Raw genomic sequence first — 25466 nt, 5'->3', positions numbered from 1 at the left:
AATAGATAAAATTGAGGAAACTGAATGGTTTTTAGGGACTAGTTATCAATAACTAACTTTTGAATAAAGAAATCATATGTATTTCTAATTCTGCTTACGTTTCGTGAATTCCAACTGACACCTTTGTATCTCACACGCTTGCTGCCTCTTCTGATTCCCTGCCCATGTCATGTTAGTGCGTTGTCTACCACTCCTGTTACATTCTCAGAGTCTGTAAAATCTAGTGTCAGTGTTAGGAATGATGGTCGAATAATTTTCGTTTTCGATTGAAGGCTGCCAAGAACTATGTCTCTTAGAAATATGATTTGGTGTTGATTCTGACTGTAATTCTAAACTCTATTGGTAAGTAGGTGAAACATACGACACAAATTATTACTTAATAATGGATCGTGAATTTACTGTGAACAAAGTAGCAACTACGTACAGCTCTTACCCTGTTCAAAATCGCCATTATCATAAGCAGTAGGTATTTGGAGATCTATTATACCTGTGCATAATTCTACATGAAGTGCTGGATATATATGAAATTAATAATAATATATGCCTATAGCAAAGAATGATTTCTTTCTTTACCAAATTTGTGATGTCATATCGAAAAATAGGAATCGTCTTGGAGAACGTATAGCAATATGAAAATTACTATTTCATAGAAGTCAATACATTTTGAAATATTCGGGCCAGGTGTGGGCATTTTCACACCTGTTGGAGATATTTACAAAGAATTCCCAAGTGAATTCCTTATTTAAAATGTTGTACATGAAAACAATGTATTATTTGATAATAACAAAAGCAGTTGGATCAGTAGCATTTATTATATTTTGAATAAGTTGGATATGCAATGCCCTATACATGATAACATTTTGTTTCAATTGTTACGAATAAGTTATATGAAAGATTTAAGTATCAGTGGTGTAGTACACTCTCAGATAATACAGACAAACAATTTGATAAACTGCGAACATATGCATTATTCAAATCAAGATTCTGTACAGAAAAATATTTTTCAGTAATTCATAATCGTCATGTTTTGCAACGTTTCACAAATTTCAGAATCAGTTCTCATTCTGTCTGCAAGTCAGACTGTGTAGAAGATAAATTCCATTTTGTATTTGGCTGTATAATATACCAACACCTAAGAGAACCATTCATAGAGTCCATGAACATTTTGTGCAAGAATTTTATAAACCTGTGTAATAAAGAAAAGTTTATCTGGCTTATGAGCTACGAATATACATATCAATATTATTGAAAAGATCGTCAATTATATACATGTATATAGATGTTCCTTATTAAGAAAAGTTGAATTTTCATAAACTTAAAAGTTTGACTGACTCTATTGCAGAATTTGTTTCCTGTTTATTAAAACCTGCCTCCCAATCAATGAATCTTCCGGGATATAACACTCTTGACTATTATTGAAAAATAAATGTTTGAAGGGAAATTAGCCATAGAGTTTCCATTGTATCTTTAAAAAGTATAGATGGAATGGATTCAATATTTCAAATGATAATTTTTAATTCACGGACAGGTCGAAACATAGGATTATTAGCCTATTTGGTTTTATCACTCAATGCAGAAACAATAACTAAAGGCTGTGTTATCAATCGGTACGTAGAAGAAGGGTATGTACGTAGAAAACATATCGAACTGATAACATGGACACGATATTAATATTTTTAAATGTACTCTTATTATATATTTTGATACTTTTTCCTGTATATTTTATTTAGAGTAACTGGGCTTTTATTGAGCTATAATTGTCGGTAATGCAGACGTTCGGAGACCAATTAACTTAATTGTGACATCGTATCTGCCTACTTAACACGATTATTGTGATATCAGGTTTCAAGACCATAACCTGGGAATAGACTTAAGTCTAAATTTCAAATCCAATTAACTTTTCAAATATTTTTCATAAGCAAATAACATTTCCAGTGTTTTAATTTTTAAAAGTCTGTTTTCAGTGTATGGACTTGAGGCCTGATATGTTTGCAAATATTCATGGACGTAAAGAACTTCGTTTACTAATGATAATCTTTTCTTTAAAAATTGAGCATTTATAGAGTTAGAAGTACATAGATGTAGCGCAAATGTGATGAAAGGTGAAGATAACGAACATTGATCAATCTCATAACTCCTATAAGCAATACAAAATTTAGTTGGGCAAACATGGACCCCTGGACACACCAGAGGTGGGATCGGGTGCCTAGGAGGAGTAAGCATCCTGTCGACCGGTCACACCCGCCGCAAGCCCTATATCCTGATCCGGTAAACGGAGTTATCTGTAGTCAAAATCAGTGTGCCAAGAACGGCCTAATAATCAGTATGAAATACGTCAGACAGCATTTGACCCAATGATAGGTTTTTACTGCATATCGGGAAATATGCCAGCCCTTTATCGTTTTGCAGAATTTACAATAACAAACAGAGTCCACTTTTCGGCGCAAGAACTTCTGAAAGTATATTTCCCTATATCCAGTCATTAACCTACATGTATAAATAATGATATGACTTGGAATAGTATCTTGTGAGTGAAATGAATCCAGTGGGAGGATAAATCCATATCAGTACATTTTGAATTTTATTGATGGGTTAATTTTTCTCAATATTTACTGAATTTAGAAGAGAACAAAATTTGATTCTTGGTAAAGGTACACACACATGTATATTCAAAATATCAAAATATAGATATTCTTCTTAGATTTATTGGAAGATAGAATCTAATTACAACACATTTTTCCAGAAACGAGTGCTGCACGAATTTTCACCATCACAATGGTGAATGCATTCGTAAGTTTTTACTAATTCTTCTTCATTCTGATCGAAAGCCATATTTAAAAAATTAAGTCAAAAGAAAAAAATGATTGACTTTGAATTATTTTCTAGCTTGCATTTTTCTCTCATAGTACAATGTACAAACCATTGTATATGGTACTGTATTATTCAGGCTGCGTCTATAATAACATTAAAAGTTTTATCATCTTCCTTTAATTTTTTCTGTAGCCTGCCCTACAGGTTCCTATGGAGATAAATGTTCCACTACTTGTCCACCCCCGTTGTATGGGGAGAACTGTGGTTTCCAGTGTAAATGTAGTCTGGATGAAGTGTGTAGTCCCCATATAGGGTGTGTCAAAATAAGTACCGGTAAGCATACAAATGTTAGCAAAACATTTACCGGTAAGAGTAGAAAGGATGAAACAGAAGAACTTTATCTAATTGTACAAGTAATAAAACAGAATAACTATCGGTAATTGTACAAATAATGCATCAGAATTACTACTGGTAACTGTACAAATAATGATTCAGAATAATTACCGGTGACTGTACAAACAATGGATCAGAATAGCTACCGGTAACTGTATTACCAATGTATCAGAATAACTACCGGTAATTGTACAAACAATGCATCACAATAACTGCCAGTGACTATACAAAGAATGTATCAGAATAACTACCTGTATCTGTACAAAGAATGCATCAGAATAACTACCGGTAACTGTACAAACACTGGATATGAATTACTACCGGTAACTGTACAAACAATGTATCAGAATTACTACCGGTAACTGTACAAATAACTGGTAACTGTACAAATAATGCTTCAGAACAATTGCCGATAACTGTACAAAGAATACATCAGAATAACTACCGGTAACTGTACAAAGAATGCTTCAGAATAACTACAGGTGACTGTACAAACAATGTATCAGAATAACTACCGGTAATTTTACAAACAATGCATCAGAATAATTACCGGTAACTGTACAAATAATGCATCAGAATAACTACTGGTAACTGTACAAATAATGCATCAGAATAACTACTGGTAACTGTACAAATAATGCATCAGAATAACTACCGGTAGCTGTACAAACAATGTATCAGAATAACTACCGGTAATTTTACAAACAATGCATCTGAATAATTACCGGTAACTGTACAAATAATGCATCAGAATAACTACTGGTAACTGTACAAATAATGCATCAGAATAACTACCGGTAGCTGTACAAACAATGTATCAGAATAACTACCGGTAATTTTACAAACAATGCATCTGAATAATTACCGGTAACTGTACAAATAATGCATCAGAATAATTATCGGTAACTGTACAAATAATGCATTAGAATAACTACCGATGACTGTACAAATAATGCATCAAAATAACTACCGGTAATTGTACAAACAATGCATCAGAGTAACTACTGGTAACTATACAAATAAAGCCCCATAATAACAACCGGTGACTGTACAAAAAATGCATCAGAATAACTACCTGTAACTGTACAAACAATGCATCAGAATAACTACCGGTAATTGTACAAATAATTCATCAGAAAAGCTACCGGTAAATGTACAAAGAATGCATCAAAATAAGTACCGGTAAGCATGCAAATGTTAGCAAATCATTTACCGGTAAGAGTGCAAAGGGTGAATCAGAATAACGATATTCAATTGTACAAGGAATAAAAAAAGAATATCTACTGGTAACTGTATTAGCATAATTACCTGTAATGAAAAGGGTGTATCCAAATACGCATAGGTAAGAATTCACAATGTTTATCAAAATGAATACCAGTAATACAAAAGCTGTATTACAATAAATAATGATGTAGAAAGGATCTATCACAATGACTGTTGTTAAGGGTAAAAGTACTTGTTAGAATATTGCCGATAAGATTTCAAAGGATTAGCTACATGTACATTGTACCGATAAGTGTACAAAAGGTTATTCAAAATGACGATTGGTTTGAAGTATGTATGAATAATATAATTTCTAATTTTATAACAGAATCTACTTCTTCTACAAGTATCAAAGCGGAAAACGACACAAAGTCAATGACTCCATATATTACAATCAAAAGTAGACAAGTCACTTCCCTTTTCTTTGGATACCATTGCTATCTTAAAAGTATTATTGAGGGTGCCCCTTTTTGATTGGGAAAACTCAGGTAACTCTATAGTGATGCCTGTGCATGCACAGAGGCTAGACTCCATGAATGTGAATAAAACAACAACTGTTACTCTAGTGTTGTTTTGGGAAAATGGCGTTTGGCATGAAAATCGTATGAATGACAATTTATTTACATGTGGTAGTTCATTTTAATACCGAGCAGTATTTAATTTCTATTACATGAATATACATGTACATACAGTACTAAAATAGTGAAAATATCATCAAAATTAAACCAAACGTAGACCGTATATAATTTACCCCAAAAATTTACTTCACATACAACATATTGAAATTAAAGCATACATCTAGCAATGCTTACAAATAGTTATATCAATAATTAAAACAAAACATCATTTACTTAAACTTTAGCTAAATGTATCTTTTTTCATGGTAAATTTGCTTTATATTCCCAAAATGTTATAATTTCACATGTCAAACTCAACATTTCTCTTCGTTCTCTGCCATGTTTAACAGGTAATGCTCCCGTTAAATCCAGTAGTAATTTTTTCAACCCGTATTTAACACTAATGTTATGAAATACACAAACAATCTTACATGAGTGTTGTTCATGTAACAAGCGATAATTTTACAGTCGACTATATGTCATTATCGTTTTAGATAAAAAAAAAAACAAAAACATGAAGGAAATTGAAAATCAGAATTGCATATATATTGATTGCAGTAATTGATAAAAACGTTATTATACTTCATTTTATATCTGTACTTCAAAAAAGGTAACATTTATTTGTCGCACATTTATGTTATCTTAGTATTAAATGTGTGTGATGCGGAAAATTTTCCGGAAATATAAGATTTTATCATTTCACTATGTGCAGGGGAAGGCGATTGACGAAAAGCCCTTTTTATTATAAATCGAAGTATTACGTTTACATATCAAATTATTGACAAATGTAAGTAAAATTTTGAAGTTTTGGTTAAAAGATGGCGATCCGGGTAAAATCGGGAGTGTGTTATTCTACTATGCAAGGTGAAGATAACGAACAGTGATCAATCTCATAACTCCCACAAGCAATACAAATGAGATAGTTGGGCAAACACGGACCCCCGGACACACCAGAGGTGAAGTCTTGGCGCCATTTCGTTTGTATATTTAAAGAGAGGCTGTTGCCCACAAATGACTTTGATAGATAAAAGTGCATCATCTTCTACTTCATATTTCTTGATTTTACTAGGCCAAATTTATATGCTAAGCGTACCTTCTCCTTACATAACTATATACAACGACCATCAACATCAAACTTATCAAATGCTGACTTTAAACGAAACTATTGAAACTCCTGTAACATCAAATTACTTGTCAATAACCTTCCTCGATTGAAAAAAACTGATCATATGCAGAACAATCTCTCTCTCTCTCTCTCTCTCTCTCTCTCTCTCTCTCTCTCTCTCTCACTTGAGAGACGTAAACATCATATGCAAGTGATAACGGAATATTTCTACATAAATATGGGAAGTTGACAGTGGAGAAGCTTAATTCATCCCGTTTGTCAAAAACCTGAGTTGTTAGTTTGCTGTTAAAATCTATTTTCAATCAAATATCTATGTATGATTGAATATTGTTTTATGTCCCTCTTTAGAATATTTCACTCATATGGAGATGCCATTACTGCCGAAGAAGGGCTGAAAATTTTAGGCCAATGCTCGGCACTTATTACCATTGAGCAGGGAGGGATCTTTATCGTGCCACACTTGCTGTGACAAGGGACCTTGCTTTTTGCGGTCTCATCCGAAGGACCGCCCCATTTAGTCGTCTCTTACGACAAGTGACGGGGTACTGATGACCTATTCTAACCAGGATCTCCACGGGAATCTAAGTACAAAGCCGATGTGGAAGACTATGTGGCGTCTTTTATTTTGAATTCACTGGGATATATCTAATAAACATACGAATGAACATAAATATTGTCATTAGATAAAGGGTCGTCGATATATCTAAATGTCGAGTTGAAGGCCACAAAAAGAAGTTTGTTTTACATGTAAAAGCTTTTGAATAAATTCTGCCTCATAACAATACAAGAATATGTTAGCTAATAAACGGGCACGATTGGTGCCAATGGGAATTGCAAGACTGTTGGAAGATATGATCACAAAAAAAACTACGAGGATATTGTCAATAAGGAAATCCAGCATCTTTTTAATGCAAGGTGAAGATAACGAACAGTGATTAATCTCATAACTCCTACAAGCAATACAAAATAGATAGTTGGGCAAACACGGACCCCTGGACACACCAGAGGTGGGATCAGGTGCCTAGGAGGAGTAAGCATCCCCTGTTGACCGGTCACACCCGCCGTGAGCCCCATATCCTGATCAGGTAAACGGAGTTATCCGCAGTCAAATCAGTGTTCCAAGAACGGCTTAACAATCGGTATGAAACACGTCAGACAGCATTTGACCCAATGCGAGGTTGTATTGACGAACTAATTAATATCAACTTCAGAGTACTTGTACGTAGAATCAGAGTGGTGCTTAACAAAGTGAATGACTGATCACAAGATATAAATACATATATCCTTTTTCCATTTGATTGGAAAAAACCTGTCTATGATATGAAAATATCACTGTCATGATCATGTGCAGGATTGGACAAAACAAGATGGCAGATGGCATTTCCAAACAAAGGTAGGCTCTTAAAACTCTTCATTTTACCGACTTATTAGACGACGAATTTATGAATTTAAAACACTGCCTGGCCAGGGAGGCATCATTAAGTTGATTGGTTGTTGGAATTCTTACTCATGTACACGTGAAACTCTAAATTCATTGATCGAAGTTGATGATGTTGCCTCGATAGAATTCGAAGCGGTCGAAGATGTTTCTAATCATGTTTTCATGCATTTTAAGAAAGATACTTTCGGTAAAATAGACTCTGCACATATCTTTTGATGAAAACTTGAACCAGTGTATGCGATTTGTCCCTTAAATTGCTTTGATTAGATAGATATCTTGACTTGAACATTTGCTAATGTGCAGGATTGGACTGTGGTCGTTTCCACGATAAACGTGCCGGATTGGACCTCGATTTTGGTTCAGGATTGGACTCTTTCTTAAATACATGCATTTTTTTTTCTTACAGATCCAGTCAGGAGCGGACTTCCTTAAGCTTAAAAGTTGCAAGTGAATGAAGTGTGTTCTATTTTATGTCTCCTACTAAAACCATGGTTTTGACAAACCTAAAAGAGCACGTGGAGCAAGGAACTATCAGTAAGCCGGAAGAGCCAGCTCGAAAATCTTTAAGTGTTTGAGAATTTCACCGCGCACATGAATCTAAAGTTCTGCCACACGTTAGAAGGAGCCTTGTTCTCGAAGATCAACATGTTAAAAAGTCTTCATTTAACAGAAGCAAATACACTTATATTGTATATACACATGTAGACCATGTTCGACTCCCAACCACTTAACATTTGTGATATCTGCATGGAATTATTAAAACTGAGCATGGTTTAACGTATAATAATCTCTTCAGGCATGATGGTTTACATTTCACAAAGCTGTTCAATGACAATAAAGACTATAAGATGTTGAGATATTCATGTTTTCAATACTTAATCATCTGTCCACATGCACTTGTTCCTTTCATATATGCTTCTGCTGGAACCATTTTTGATTGTTAAAGCGGGATTTATTATCTTTTGAAAAATTTCCCTATCATTCTAATTCTAATAATCTTGAGTGCATATGTCGTGCAAGATATCGAGGCCGACTCACTTACAAGGATAATTACTTACGGTAAAAGTGTTTGTTGGAATGTAGTAAATATCAGTATTTCTGTATTTAAAAACCTTTCGTTTCTTGTAATTACATTGAATTCAACCTTAGAGTGCATATACTGATAAAATAAAATAAAAAGGATATTTCTCTCAGAAATTCGCAATATCACTCCTGTAGCTGAAATATGAACCTAAATGAAAAGCAGTTTTGTCCATAATGTTTTTTCTTCTTCAATATTTGCTGCTCAGATGAGAGGTTACTCTTCAATACAAATTTTTCACTAGTTGTTATCAGTTCAATACAAACGCAATAACATTGAAATATATTTAATAACAAGTAAAAATTAAGAACACTTCTGGTTCAATGAAATAACAAATCAACATGTGTAAAATGCAATGTAAAAGATTAGTAATATCTCTGTAAAACAAAGCACAATACCGTAAAAATAAACGTTTCATAATGTACATAAACGGATATGTAAAACGGCTGCCATGGTATATGTATGCACTTCGTGTATTCAGAAAACAATGTATTTTTTTTTACTTCATGTTTCTTTTATAATGTGCAAAAGCGTGTGTTGCACTGGTCACAAACGAAGACAATTTCTCTGATTGATGTTTCCTTTTTACATGCCTACGAAATTCAGAATTGGTCATGAATTCCTCACCACCAATTTCGCACATTCGAAGTGTACCCATCTCTAGGAATGAAGTTTTAGGGCTTGATACCTGAAACAAAGGAGAAAATCTATATAACAGAGTTTGGAATTGGGGAATATGTAAGCGGGTTAATTGAATTTAGGAAACGTCGAATTTATATTGTTACAGAGGATTATAAAATGATGATAATTTCTCACGTGTTTTATAGGTCAAAATGGCCTTAAATATCCTGGATACGAACAGTCCACGTTACATCTGTCGTAAACAAAGATTGGTGATTCATGTATAGATCTGCTATATTGGTTCAATTTGAAGGAGATAGCGAATGAATATTTTTACAGTAGCAATTGTCGTTGTTGGGAACTTAAACGACGATGTAATTTGATAACAGTAAAAAAAATCAAAATACACCATGGTCATATTGGAAATGTCTGAGAATCTAATAAGCTACATTAATCAAACTAAAATATGATAAAGTGAAGTCGAGATTCGAAAATATAAAGGATCTTGATATAAAGATAAAAAGAGGGTCCAATCCTGAACCAAAATCGAGGTCCAATCCGGCACGTTTATCGTGGAAACGACCACAGTCCAATCCTGCACATTAGCAAATGTTCAAGTCAAGATATCTATCTAACCAAGGCAATTTAAGGGACAAATCGCATACACTGGTTCAAGTTTTCATCAAAAGATATGTGCAGAGTCTATTTTACCGAAAGTATCTTTCTTAAAATGCATGAAAACATGATTAGAAACATCTTCGACCGCTTCGAATTCTATCGAGGCAACATCGTCAACTTCGATCAATGAATTTAGAGTTTCACGTGTACATGGGTAAGTATTCCAACAACCAATCAACTTAATGATGCCTCCCTGGCCAGGCAGTGTTTTAAATTCATAAATTCGTCGTCTAATAAGTCGGTAAAATGAAGAGTTTTAAGAGCCTACCTTTGTTTGAAAATGCCGTCTGCCATCTTGTTTTGTCCACTCCTTATACGATCATGACAGTGAATGTGTGGTCTTTAATTCATCATGAGGAATGATCGAGTAAAGTGTTGAAAAGTCATACGTTCTGATGTTGTTCTGATGTTGTTGATTTTTAAGAAAAGCTTTGTGATTTCAAATTTATTAAAAGATATTTAGATTTTTTTTAATAATACACCACTTCTGGTATATGTTGTGGCATAATAAGTTTGAATATTCTCCTTCGACAACAGTAAAACTTTTTGCGAGGAGCAAAGATAGGGGTTTACTGCATCCAGCATATGTCTGATTATTTTATCAATTTTTAGATAACATACTTGGGGAAACCAGGTATTTATACAGTCTGATGCACAATGTGTTGAACCTTGTTTGTTGTTATGTACAAGTGAAGGTGTGCATCCTAAATTCTGTGTTTCAGAAAAAAGGCTGATCAAAATTGTCCTAGAAATGAAAAATGAAATCCATAGCTTAAATATTGCGTAGTAAATCAACATAATATAATATTGATATTAAGACGAGATTTTCACTAGAATGAAAAGAAACTTCGTAATATTATAAACACTACGGGTTGAATGGAACATGTAGGGAAGGAGTACATTAAACACAAACTTTACCCAAATTTCGTCAGATGATTCTTAATAGGGTGAAATTCCTTCTGATGAAAGGTGAAGATAACGAACAGTGATACATCTCATAACTCCTATAAGAAATATAAAATAAAGAGTTGGACAAACATGGGCCTTTGGATATACCAAAGGTGGGATCAGGTGCCTAACCGGAGCAAGCATCTCCTGTCGACCGGTCACACCCGCAGTGAGCCCTATATCTTAATCAAGTAAACGGAGTTATCCGTAGTCAAAATCAGTGTGCCAAGAATGGCCTAAATATCGGTATGAAACACGTCAGACAGCATTTGACCCAGTGATAGTTTGTATTGGCAAACTAAATCATTATAACGACCATAGAATTTGCGAAATGCTTACCTTAACCGAGATAGTTAAAACCCCTGTGACATCAACTTGTTTGTAAGTATCCTACCTCGATTGTTATATCAATTAAAGCATTATGATAAAATATAAAGTTTGGAGTAACGCTTTGATAAACTGAGAATTATATATGAAATCCGAATTTTCCACTGACGAAAACAAAATACAAAGATAATAAACTTCATTCAAATTGTCATGTTATGCAATAATCACCATTCTCTTCTCGACCATCTTTACAAATTTGAATTTCAATCCAAGCCATGCGGATATCAACATAATTTAGCGCGAATCAAATCTAGCAGTATGATATGTAAACAATATTCATTTATCCTGAGCATTCGTGTCCTTCTCTTTTCATTCTTTCTTTCATTTTTAATGCTTGATATTTTTTTTGTCAAAATTAGCGAGGTCTTAAGGACATGTACTAACACTTATTATGCCAAAATTCTGAACCCATCATCGTAATCATCCACACTAAACCTGCAATGTGTATTAAATGGAAGGTAATGCACTGATGAAATATCATTAATGAAATATGTTAACCTCGTATTATAAAGAATAGTGATTGGGTAAAGACATCAAATTAATTTCACTAATCATTGAAATATTGATATAAATATTCAGTGATCAATTGGCCAATTGTCATAGGTAAGTATTGGTAAAACATCATGGAGAAGTTATGTTATGATCAATATGATTGTTTCTCATCAAATATATCTTTCAATTAAAAAAATGTATCTTTTACTATAGAGTTTCCTCTTTGTGAAATATGTCTAGGGAAATTTCTCTAATGATTAAAAACTTCTAAACATGCCTTTCATTATTATAAAGATAGTTTCTTCCTCTTCCCAGGGTATATTTTTATGTGATGTATCTTATTTAATCAAAAATATCTCTTTAACTATTATAGATACTGGTACGTTTCCCATTGATAATAAAAATGTATACATGTATCTATTTTCTATTACAGCATCCACTTTTTCTACAAAAACCAAAGCTGGAAACTACACGACGTCCACTCAAAACTCCATAAAACCGGAAACTGACGCTGCACCAAAAAACACCTCTTGTATGTTCAAATGATTATGAAAAGCCCAAATTTGATTTAGTTTTCTGCATTTATTAAACATTTCTTATTTCAGTGAAAGGTACAAAAGTTTAAATGCACACAACAGTCCATTCTTGGATATATTTTGTTTTAAATGTTGTCTTCCCATGTTTTATAGTAACAAAATGTGAACTTAATATTCTATTTCACTAATGATTTTCTTCCTTTTTTTCAAAATATCATCTATTGCATTGACTAACAAATCATCCACTTCTATTTCCCGTTACTTCTCTTCTGTCATTTCAACACCTTTCTATATGATGAAATAGTTTTAATGTACAGAAAAGTCGTTTTAAAGGTGACAATGTATAAACCTGACAATATAGGAAGGTTATTGAAAGTTTGCCTATGTAAAAATGATATACGTAGCTATTCTCAAACTTAATTTAGAAACTATTTTCAATGGAGAAAAATATCACATGAACATATCCAGTTATTCAATGGCAGCTTTTGAATTCTATAAATCCATCAAATAAAGTACATGTACACGGGAAAAGGTAAGTAAATCAAACAAGTATTTATAATAATTCCGTTTATATACCCATCTCACTTAGTATTTGTAACTGATAAATCCTATTCCCTAGAAATAAAAAAAGATGTCAACTTTAACTATTATGACATGAAATCCCCGGTAATAATTACACTAGAGGTGAACTAGTGCTTGAAATGAAAAAGTGTCTTTGGTGGACATTATACCGATAAATTACCATTCATTTAACCCTTTCTCTACCGGCAGATTTTAGAGGTTTTTAAAGACTAAATGACAATATTTTTACATTGATTTAAATCTGCGTGTATCACGATTTGGTGTAAACATACGACATATAATTTTGTTAGGAATTGGACAGGGAACAATTTCTTATAAAGTTTGTCAAGGTATCCCATGACCTCAAGGAGGTCTACGGGGTCAAAGGTCATATAAGTGCACAATTTTGCAACCTTTTATCTCTGAAATATATATATTACAACCCCTCTTACAAGATTAGAGTCAAAAATAGGAAATTCTAAATGCATGAACTGATGTGCCTTTTAAAATACTACAAAAACACCACAATCAAATTAATCAATTTTATTGAAAAACAAATATTTTTGGTTGCTAAGTAACAACACTTTTAGTACAATTTTGACCATAATTTGACTTTCTGCATCCATTCGACACAATTTAAACATAATTACATTGCATGATGATTAGTAAATGTCACATGATTTTAAAAATATAATCTTAAAATAGATCTCAATCATTTTAAAGGGTTTTTAACAAAATATATGATGAAGAGAATTAAGGTCAAAGGTCATAAAATGGAAACTTCGTACTTTATATACATATCCATCATTTTCTAATATGACGTTTTGCCATATGTTCCACTAAATAGAATAAGTATTGCAACATTAAAACAAAGATCTTTATTGTTAATCTAAAATAAATATTTTTTTTTTGTATTCAGATATATTTGGTTTCTAAGCAACAACACTTTATCAAATGTTATCAAAAAGTACTCCCGTTTTTCCTTCCCAAGTTCAACATATACGAATGATTGATTGATTGAATATAATTTAACGTCCCTCTCGAGAATATTTCACTCATATGGAGACGTCATCACTGCCGTTGAAGGGCTGCAAAATTTAGGCCTATGCTCGGCGCTTATGACCTTTGAGCAGGGAGGGATTTTTATCGTGCCACACCTGCTGTGACATGGGACCTCGGTTTTTGCGGTCTCATCCAAAGGACCGCCCCATTTAGTCGCCTTCTACGACAAGCAAGGGATACTGAGGACATATTCTAACCCGGATCCCCACTTACTTTCAATCACTAGATTTAAATATACTTGCATTATATTTAACAAAAATATTTCTAGATACAATTCTTGATACTGGGTTGTTCCGATAGGGGCATGCATTGACCAACATCTGTCTATCGACTGGAACTTCACAGCAGACATGTATAAGATAATGCACAAAAATCGGGGGGGGGGGGGGGAGGGGGGATTTCTTAATACTAGGCCCTAAATACTAATGTATTGTCAGAGCTTTCGAATACTCAATTGGCTCTGTAAATGTTTCCTATAATCAAGGCACTCTGAAAATTTAATTATGAAATTTTATATTCACCTTGCATCTGAGGTAAATGAGTACACATTTAATAAATGTGTTAGATGTGCAGCCAGATTAATTTTGGCAAAGATAATATTTTTATTATGCATTTTATTACTCGTTTTAAACTGGAAATCACTGTCACAATATCGGTTTTTTTTAACTAGTATCCTCTTCAGTGAGAGGCTGCGAACTTCGTTGGGAAGCATATGACGATCCTTCCCTCTAGATATGACCATCTCAGCATAATGGTTGATGGCAACACAGATGGAGAAAACTAAATCTTCTGTCAAAACAGTTTCATAAAATCTGCAGTTCTCTGAATAAACGGATCCCATATCTGAAAGGAAATTGCAAATAATTATTAATCAGTATTGGCCACCATACCTTATTTGTCAGCATTTAGAAAACTTGTCATACCTTTTAATTAGAAACAGAATAATGATATAATGATTTCCCGTGTTGTGTCTCTTTTTGTATGTATGTGATACCTAGTAATGCAGTAAAAAACAGTAAAATGGTACATGCGTATCAGTGTATCATAACGCCATGATTCCATTTGTGAATGTATTATCTAGGTTCATTCGAATGTTAACCAAATGTATACGGATTTAACCCTATATTCAACCTCAAAGAGTCATACCAACTGAATGCCAGGTTGTCACTCCGAAACCGAATGAAATATAACAGTTCTTGGATCAGGTGTCCCTGTGTCCTCCACATCAACATCCTTCCAATGCATGTCTGGGTTTGCCAGTAGTCACTGTCACTAGCGGATGATACCTGGGACCTTCCCACTAAATATTGGGATGTCAATACCCTTTTTAAAGATGAAAAGAAATTACAATTAAGAATTGTTGGCTTATGTTTTAAAACAAAATATAAGTTTCATGGTAGCAAGGGACAGTTTCGCACTTAAATACAGCTCAAATTTATTTAAAGATAGAGGTGTCCTGTATTTGAAGTGACATTTGGTAAGGGATTGCATACATGTGTTAGAAATGAATGGACTATTTCATTATACATTGCGAGTGTACCAAAGTGTGTAATGAAAAAAGATATGCATCATGTAGGTGTCAGCATTATGCCTAGCATATACATGGGGGCAAATACTGAAGAAATTCAGGTTAAAACCTACAGGGTCCAGCGAAAATACTGCAACTCTGAGGGAAAGTGAATGACCCCAGATATAAAAGTAGAATTGAATTGGTTCTTCATGGTACACAGTGTCTAAATCCCCTTGCATGTTACTCTGATGGGGTGTGGATTCAGTCGAAATTAGAGAAAAATCTAGGCAAGAAGGAGACACATGCACATCAGCTCATACCATACAAGCACCAGCATGTATGGATCACATGTAATTCATGGTCATAGGCTACTAAGTGTATATAAAATACATGCATTTGGATAAAAGAGGAATCAATATGATTTTTCATTAGCCTGTCATAATCACTTTGATTGGTGTTACCCCCCCCCCCCCTCCATTTTGGCCCAAACACACAATTTGTTTTTATTTCTGTTATAATATGAAGAAAAGAATTCAAATTATGATAATAAATTCTGTCATTACAATAATGTAAAATGTGTTTTTCTAACAGATTGTGATTTATTTTCATAGAAAGATAATTTTTTATAAACATGGAAAAATCTTTGAAAAATAGCCTTCTCACCAGCGGTCATGAATGCCCAGTCTGATTAAAATCACCCCATCCCCCTTCTCATTGCACACTAAATCCACCCACTTCTTACACTCGCGCGTCAGTTAAGGAGATAATTCTGGGGGGGAAGGGGGGTGTAATCAGACTGATCAATGCCGGACCAGGACGGATTAAATGATGTCAGCTCTTACTAAACAATTGGGTGTTATTCACTTGGTTTAGATATAATAAAATATAAATATTTTCTTTCATGAAACGACAAATTATGGCATCAAATCGCGGTTAATTAATCGTGAATTTTTCATAACATCACAAAACCGCAATTTTTTTCCCTTTCTAGTCGGCCTATGTGGCTACACCAACTTACATGTACATGTTTATACTGAATGCATGATCGTTTGGGTCATCCTGCAACAGGAGATCCAGGGCATCTTCTTCTGACATCAGGTCGTTTTAAAGATGTAAAATACAAGCGTTCGCTGTGACAATCACAGTGAAGCTGTGTTGTTTTCGTTGAAACGGAAACACGTGTGTTCCCCGTGCACACTTTCAAAAAAACCCGCGGGGCCCGGGGATCACGGATGCGAAAATTTTTTTTTTTCTTTCTTTGGCAGGGAAAAAATATTACTATTACTATTCTGAACAAATATAGCGTTTATATCTGAATTTGAAGTAGTTTATTTATCTTTTTTTTAAATTTACTTTGCCGATGTAACATTCTCAATAGGTGTTTGTAGCTTGTGTAACTGTTATATACCAATACTGGTTTTAAGCTTTTTGAAAAAAAGCAAGGATAACCAGACTGATTATTTCATACATATATGTATATTGTTGTAGTGTATCAAAAGGTACTGAATTTACTAATAGAGGACAATACAAATAGTTTTCACCACTTTATTGTGCGACGCGCGTCGATTGCTTTCAGCGACGACGTTTTGTCGTTAATTTTAAAGAAAACCGCACAACATGTCCCAATTTTATTTTATCGTAATATAAAAATTACCGAGAATTATAACACGAATAAGGGCCCATCTGAAAGGAAATTTCCTATACTTTTAGCGACTGTATTTACTTTTCCCTATTTCTATATATAAGTATAGGTAAAATGCCGACCTGTTTAAACATTGAGAAATAAAATCGTAAGAAAACGTACATATGTAAAAAATTGCTATTTTCCAATAACTTTGCAAGGCATTAAAAATAATTTTTATATCTTCTGAAAGCAGGGAATATATGCTTTTCAAAAATATAAAAAATATTGCATTCATAAGGGAAATAAAAAAAATCATATCGAGGGGGAAAATGACCTTGCGACAAAGCATTGCGTCATATTTAGACGAATCCATCCTTTGCTTTAAATGCTTTTGTTAATCTAATGGCTTTACTTACTCAATTGATTTTTACATATTTAAAAAATAGAGACAATTTCCAAAAATATGATATATAGATAATATATCTTATGGCCGTAATGTCACAGATTTAGAGTCACTCCTTTTGCGTAGTCCTGTTTTTACACGCCATCGGTCAAATTGACCGATACGGTAGAGAAAGGGTTAAAATATAAATTCTGTCTTTTCATATCATGTTGTGTCTATTTTACGATATTAAAATTGAATGGTAGGGCGTTCCATTTATTTATTCTGATTATCCTCACAAAGCATCCATGATAAAAACTTCGTGTAGTTTCGGATAAATATCTTTTTATCTTAATATTGATGTTCCAAGATGAAAAAGACGTACATAATATCCGATTTTCAATGCCAAAGACATTGTTCACCACCATTTTCTCACCACTTTTAAATCTGACGGTTAATTTGGAATTCATTCATGGGTTGAAATTGGCTTTAAAAACCAAACATACAGGTTTATCACAACGCTTACAGCAAACCCCAAAGTGGCATATCTAAAGTTGAAATGGAATGAAAGGTGAGTTAGGTGTCTTTATTATCTATCTAATCAAACATATTTCATTTATTTGTTGCGGTGTACCATCTCACTGCTTATTACTTCTTTATGATAAATGCATGTAGATGATATTTGATGCAAGGAATTATAAGTAGTATTTTTGAAACTGAGATGTCTTATTTTTTTATATTAAATATTGTAATATTTCCCTCAGATTTTTCGCTATGGAATCAATGTTACATTCTGTCATTCTTAAATTTGGGAGAACGTACAGAAAGGATTATTGTTTTCTACTTTCATCAATTATTGATAAAAAAATTCAGTTGCTGATATATCAAGAATTTCATAATATTTTTATAGATATTCAACAATTCAAATCTATTGTCTAAAATTCTAATTATTGGTGTCCAGAATTCACCTCGTCTTTTCATATCAGTAAAAAGATACCAATTTAAGGAGGGAGTTGGCTTCACTAACTGGAGCTTTAGCTACATCTCCAGATAGTCTAGCCCTACAACCACCAACATGTGATGCGAGTTTCCATAATCCAGAAGCTCAATATTTGCTGTGTCTCACGTAGTTGAAATGAAGTATCCTCTCAATCACATACAGCACATTCAACAATAGATGATGCAATGCAGTCTAAAGGTATTTTATCTTGGTAAATACACGTATATAATACTTTGTATACTGGATATATAAATAATTATTATATGTACATTGTATCGATAAAATATTAATGGTGCTTTTTGTAATCCATGTGCTTGTTGGTTTACTTTTTGTCCAGTTTATTCGTTAACGCTGTTTTGTTATTCAATATGTAGATCTAGAAATTTCTTGTTGCTTTTACATTGCAGAGCCTCGAGTCAACCCATCCCTGCAATCACTATGCACAAGGATATTTCCATTTATACAACAATAACGGTTGTGACTTGATTAAATCGACTAAAGTAGGCTGTCAAATTGTTCGGATCATGAAGGACTCCGTGTTGACCAAAAAAAACAAAAAACAAAAAAAAAAAACACACATTGCACAGCCGATACGATTTTTTCAACGCTTTCATTCCTAAAATAATTCAAGGGAACATACAAGCAGAGCTGCCGTATACGGTGCAAATTATTTTCCATCCACATAGCCAGCTTGTCTAATATGCCAAGTAGCCATTTGAATCCCTAAGTGAAGAGGTTTACCGATAGAGTAAAGTAACTTGCCCAGGGATACAAATGATATCACAGAATTTAGCTACTGACCGGAGGTTTTCCAGCATTGCATACTGTATCATTTATATGTGAACATGTTATAAAACTAATAAGCAAAAGATTTTCCTAGGTGAAAATGAGACATGGGATAAAATATTTTATCATCTGAGATGATGAAATAACAATTTAATCAAGTTGTTTCTTTCAAAAGGGTGCTTGCAATTTTACAAGAGAGCTACAAAATTGCAAAATATTTGCTGATATAGGTGTGTATATTGCTGGAATGTGACGGAGAATTTTATGGTTCTTGATACCCTCATTTGCTTTTTCAACATGAGTACGGACTCGCGCTATCTTGGGGGTAAAGTGATCAAATGTTGATAAAAACAGCTATGTTCAAACAAACATCTTGTGGCAACTGATCATGAATAGTAAAACCTTTGTCGGCTAGAATAAGATTCCTGCCTTAAATTTTTAAAAACTTCACTAAAGCTTCGAGGCGGATACTGGATATATATCTACAAATGTATATGGGTAAAATATCCCAACACTAGCTTTTCTATCTTAGCTGAAGTGTGATGATTAATTTAACACTATAAGATGAATAACAACTTTCATGTTCGACGTTATCTTTTGAATATCATCACTTGATCTTTAAAATCGTAAAAAAAACACACATCAGTAAATGCATTCATTGACATTATTGTTCAAAGATGAGAAAAAATGTTGAGTAAAACTTTAAGTAGACAACGATGCCTCTATGTATTGATTCAAATGTCTATTATGAATGAAATGAAGTTATTAAGGTTACCATGTCTAAATAGATTTTTTAGTATCCAGCGTAACTTCCGTGGATACGAATGATCGACTCTGAGTATCTTCTTAAACCTTTGATCAGACGTTGAATTTCATGTTGTTGCGACTCCTGAAACATTGCCTGAACCATTTCATTTAATGTTTGAATTTCCCGTGTCGTTTGACGAACTCGGCGACTATGGAAAAGTGAAGATAATGAACAATGATTAATCTCATAATTCCTATAAAGAATACCAATAAAGAATACCAAACTATAAGAAGGATAAACACGGATCCCTGGACACACCAGAGATGACATTAGTTGCCTAGGAGGATTATGCATCCACTGTTGACTGGTCACATGCAATGTATCTCTGTAAGGGTATTGGGGTAGTTTTGGAATCCAATATCAATAAGGTAATTCATAGTCATTCGTTTCATGGACTGGAATATGAGATGTGTTTTAAACAAAAACTGTAAGTTGAATTACCAAATGTGGAATTAAAGTCAAGTTCGTTTAAAATACAGTTGTACTGATGGGCCTTACAAACAAAAACAATGTTGTTACAAGAATTGTCAGCTTCAATATCTAAGTCTTTCATCACCTCTGGTTTATCAAATACAGAAGAATAGGTAATACACACTTTTGTTTTAAAGTGTCTAATACAATACTTTGAAATTGCTCTTATAGTTTGTATCCGTTCTGACAAAATGTCAAGTTCTTCGTATTTAGCCCATCATCTGGCATAATCTTCGACAGAATTCATAATAGAGATGAAGCTTTGTCGTCAATTGAACGATCGGAGCTCTCTGAATTGTGGATCTCTTAAGATAATTGACTTGAGGTCGTCATTTTCAACTATATCAACAGTAAATATATGTCCAGGTAAACTAATGTTCAAAGATGTAGGTGAAATTTGTATAACATAGTCTATATCTTGACACTATAAAGTTTGTAATTAAAAAGATCGCATACAATTGTGAATTTATATTTGTAGGAAATACAAGTTTTAGACTTGAACTTGAAGTATGATGGAATGAACTTTTTATGACGACGTTGTTTATGTTGACAGCATTTACTTCTTTGTTAGTAAATTTAAACTTAAGGACCAGAAGGCGTGATTCGGAAGGATCATCATCCGTAACCCGCACTGTTTTAAAGAGCCTATGATGGATTCAGAATTACCCATATCATACTGGTAAACATACTTATCACGAATTAATTTTTCAATAAAAAAGCTAAATGCACCATCTCCTCATTTTCTTTGATGCCATCAATGGATATTGGCTTCTGTTTTACACACTCTATATCCTTTTTGTGTTCGATTGAGATCTCTAAAATTAGTCATTAAATAGGACCAAGACTAAGTCAACGTTGATTTAGTAAGCGTTCATACAATTGTGCATCTATATATTCTTGTATCAACACCATCATTGCTCTTGATTGTTTGATATTTGGATCAAGAAAATTCCGAATTTTCAATTCAAAGAAGATACACGACTTTACGCCAAGCAAATGTTTGATTTCCCATATTGTCATTATCCTACATTATAATAACACAGGAATTATATATATATTCAACATATACCAAATTCAATATTGTGTGTATGTGTCTGCGAGTGTGGGCGCAAAATGTATTCTTGGCCATCACAGGCTCTTTAAACCACCGCTGGCTATGGATGAGGAAAGGCGAAGATAACGAACAGTGATCAATCTCATAACTCCTATAACCAATACAAAATAGAGAGTTGGGCAAACACGGACGCCTGGACATACCAGAGGTGGGATCAGGTGCCTAGGAGGAGTAAGTATCCCCTATCGACAGGTAACATCCGCTACGAGTCCTGTGTCTTGATCAGGTAAACGGAGTTATATGTAGTCAAACTCAGTGTGCCAAGAACGGCCTAACAATCGGTATGAAACACAGCATTTGACCCAATGTAATAATATTTCTCCTGAATCATAGCGTTAGTTCCTTAAATTAACTTTACTAACAAAGGAATAGCTGCCGTCGTCATCAGCAACACATTTTGTCATAAAAAGTGATGTCTTGTATTCCAGCATTTTTCAAGTTTAAGGGTAAACCCTGTGTTTACTACAAATATACTTCTACGTTTTGCTTCCAAACTTTTGCATTACAAAAAACCCAACTTTACAGCGCCTAGAAATAGACCATCATATACATAATCCACTTACGTGTTCTTGATCTTCGTCTTCTTTAAGCCATAGTCGAGCTGCGCATGTCATTACTGATGATGCTGATACAGTTGAAAATGAGGACCTGAATGTAAAACTTATACGGTACCAATTTCGATGCAACAGATGCGCATTTCGACAATAATGTCTCTTCAGTGATGTTCAAGCCGAAATTTTTAGAAATTCGAAATAATAATAAAAAATAATAATAAACTTGTAAGACCTAAAAGGAAAAATGGAGCCAAATTCGTCAAAGCTTCAGAGCTATGCATGAGGGAGATATAATCCTCAATTTTGAAATGAATTTCTAAATATACATTCGTATTAACTTATTTTTAAAGATCATAACATATTCAGAGATTCAGAGAATCACGATCTTTCAATTGGGCAATGTATCTTCATCTCTATTATGAATTCTGTTGAAGATTATGCCAGTTGATAGGCTAAATATGAAAAAGAAGAACTTGAAACATTGTTAAAATGAAAACAAATTATCAGAGGAATATTTAAATTACTTGTTAGATACATTAAATCAAAAGTACGTACTTGATCACTCATCCATCTGTGTTTAGTAAAGCACAAGTGATGGGGTTTCAACAGTCTTGTTTAAATTCAGCACTTCACAAATTATATGGTCGTTATAACGATCCAGTATGTCAAATGTTGTCTGACGTGTTTCATACTAATTGTTAGGCCGTTCTTGGCACACTGATTTAGACTACGGATTACCCTGTTTACCTTATCAAGACATAGGTCACAGTGGGTGTGACCGGTTGACAGGGATGCTTACTCCTCCTAGGCACCTCATTGCACCTCTGTTATGTTCAGGCGTCCGTGTTCGCCCAACTCTTAATATTGTATTCCTTATAGGAGTTATCCGATTTATAACTGTTGATATTCTTCATCTTTTTTGTAAATGTATTTTGCCATGCATATAGATTTTATCATTTTCGCCAAAATGGCAGACATTTTAACTATATTTTTGGTCCCAAACAAAAAATAGTGAAACGTTCCTTCTTATTTGCTGAGATGTTTAAAATTGATATATTTTCTTCAAATAATGGTAGAGCACAATTACTCTGCATCTTGCACATCACTTTGTACGCAGGAAATACAGTGCCTTGGAATTGAAATCCAACAGCTGCAAAAATAAATGGTCACCTTACAATAGTACCAAGTATATGAAACAACCGACTGTCATATAATCAAATCAATATTAAACTGATTACAACTAGATTTTTGAACCGCTTTCGATTGTGTATCACGGGTAATAATTTCGTAGTTATACCTAATTTTTAACCTTGGCTTAAGTACTAAGCTCTGGTGTCTTAAATTTTAGGTACTGCAAACATATCGCAGACTTGACTACATCAACAAACAATTTCGCCATGTGTACATTCAGAACTCCGCCTTTTAAAATATTCACAAAAAATACTACAATTCCTTACCTGCATAACTTTTCCAAAAACAAATGGAAGGAGATTTCGCATGTGCTAGAAATGGTTTTCTGTCTAGCAATGAGTTATATGAGTTATATAATATTCAACATGATTGAAAGCGATCACTCATCCAATAGAAATGATCGCTTTATGTCGTCTATGGGAATTTTTACAGTTACTGGTTCCACTTCAGTGGTTACATAATCGCCATTTATTCACTAGAGGTACTCAAATCACGGTTGCTCTCGTTTATGAGCGTACATTTCTTTAAGTATGACGTCACATATTACCGCACTACTTTCCCCAAACTCCCCGTCAAGGCATCGATACGTCACCTACGAATAGACCTCTCCTATGTGACGCAGTTCAATATACAGATTTGTATATTGTGAGTCCGCGATTATTCCCCAGGAAAATAACACTAATGAAGTAGTTCGTAGTTAAAAGTTTGAAGATGCATTACTATAAAAGTATGGATTTTATTTTAAACATAAAATGATCAAAAGATCATTAAAAAGTAGGGAGACTGTTCAAATTATTGTGTAAATTAATGAACTTAATGTTTACTTTCTTGTATTGAAAGTTTGACGTTATGTTTTTTCGTCATTCTACAGTGACGTCACACAGTAAACGCGGCCTAAGAAATCGCTATCCCATAATGCCTAAATGGAAGAGTTTGGTTTGTAAGCCAACGAACTCTGGCAGAAGTTTGCTACTTTCCCATCTAATATCTAGTAAATGAACAAATAATGTTATTTGATATAGGCTAAGTTACACTATAGGCCTATCAATATTATAGAGGTTGTTTACTATTGGAGATTTGCCCTCTATTCACAACGCTGTCTTGCTAAATCCTTGATGCTCTTAGATGTTTGGTTATCATAGCCTGAAAATCGTTACCGCTTACAGACTACAAAACTTGGTAAATGATATAAAAGCAAACTAATTAGTGTTTAAATTGCAAATTATTGTGCTCTGTGCTCATAAAATGGACGTTCACCGCTACAAAACATGAGCTTGAACATCCAAAGAAGGAATTATCCAGATTCTAATTACTTCAAGAGAAACAACGAATTAGTTTCAGAGGACACAAAGGTATTAATTACAACATAAAACATTATGTTTGATGCTTGGAAACTGCACATCCGAAAAAAAATTACAGATCTTAATGTTAGAAATGTTTCATCAAGTAGTTTCTATAAGTTCATAACCCTACTAACCACTATAAACGATTACCTACCCTATCAATTCATAAATTATATTCCTAACGACACGCAAAAGATCGTCTAGACCTCCATCTTTTTTACCGAATCACGTGACTTTAGAATCGACATGGCATCAACAGCTCTAAGGCCTCTATATACTGTAAAGTATGAAGCGCAAGTTTTGAAGACTTACGTACTAAGGCTAACAGTCCCTATAGTCCATTATCACCTGCATATGATGTTTATGTCTCTAAGCTGATTCGATACGCAAAACGTTCTTCTACGTATGATCAGTTTTAGATCGAAGCAATCTACTGACAAACAAGTTAATGTTACAGAGGTTTCAACAGTCTCGATTAAAATCAGTATTTCTAAAATTCTATGGTCGCTATAACGATCTAGTTTGCCAATACATCATATGAAATTGGTCACTGTTCCTTATCTTCGCCCTTCATCATTGGGTCAAATGTTGTCTGATGTGATTCATACCAATTCTTAGGCTGTTCTTTTACACACTGAATTAGACTACGGATTACCCTGTTACCTG

The 25466-nt window shown here is 33.8% G+C and overlaps 1 protein-coding gene across 1 annotated transcript; it reads left to right on the top strand.

Annotated features, from left to right (window-relative positions):
* The first annotated feature begins 1464 nt into the window (after positions 1 to 1464).
* On the top strand, positions 1465 to 14975 carry LOC130052359 (cell death abnormality protein 1-like). Its single transcript, XM_056157021.1, has 5 exons — positions 1465 to 1607; positions 2744 to 2790; positions 3004 to 3144; positions 12292 to 12390; positions 14688 to 14975. The coding sequence occupies exons 1-5, from the start codon at positions 1486 to 1488 to the stop codon at positions 14747 to 14749; spliced, it is 471 nt and encodes a 156-aa protein (XP_056012996.1). The 5' UTR covers positions 1465 to 1485; the 3' UTR covers positions 14750 to 14975.
* Positions 14976 to 25466: the final 10491 nt, after the last annotated feature.

The sequence above is a fragment of the Ostrea edulis genome, chromosome 2, assembly GCF_947568905.1.
Source record: "Ostrea edulis chromosome 2, xbOstEdul1.1, whole genome shotgun sequence".
Classification (NCBI taxonomy): Eukaryota; Metazoa; Mollusca; class Bivalvia; order Ostreida; family Ostreidae; genus Ostrea; species Ostrea edulis.
Note: the sequence above shows the minus strand (reverse complement) of the source record. Positions and strands in the feature narration are given on the sequence as shown.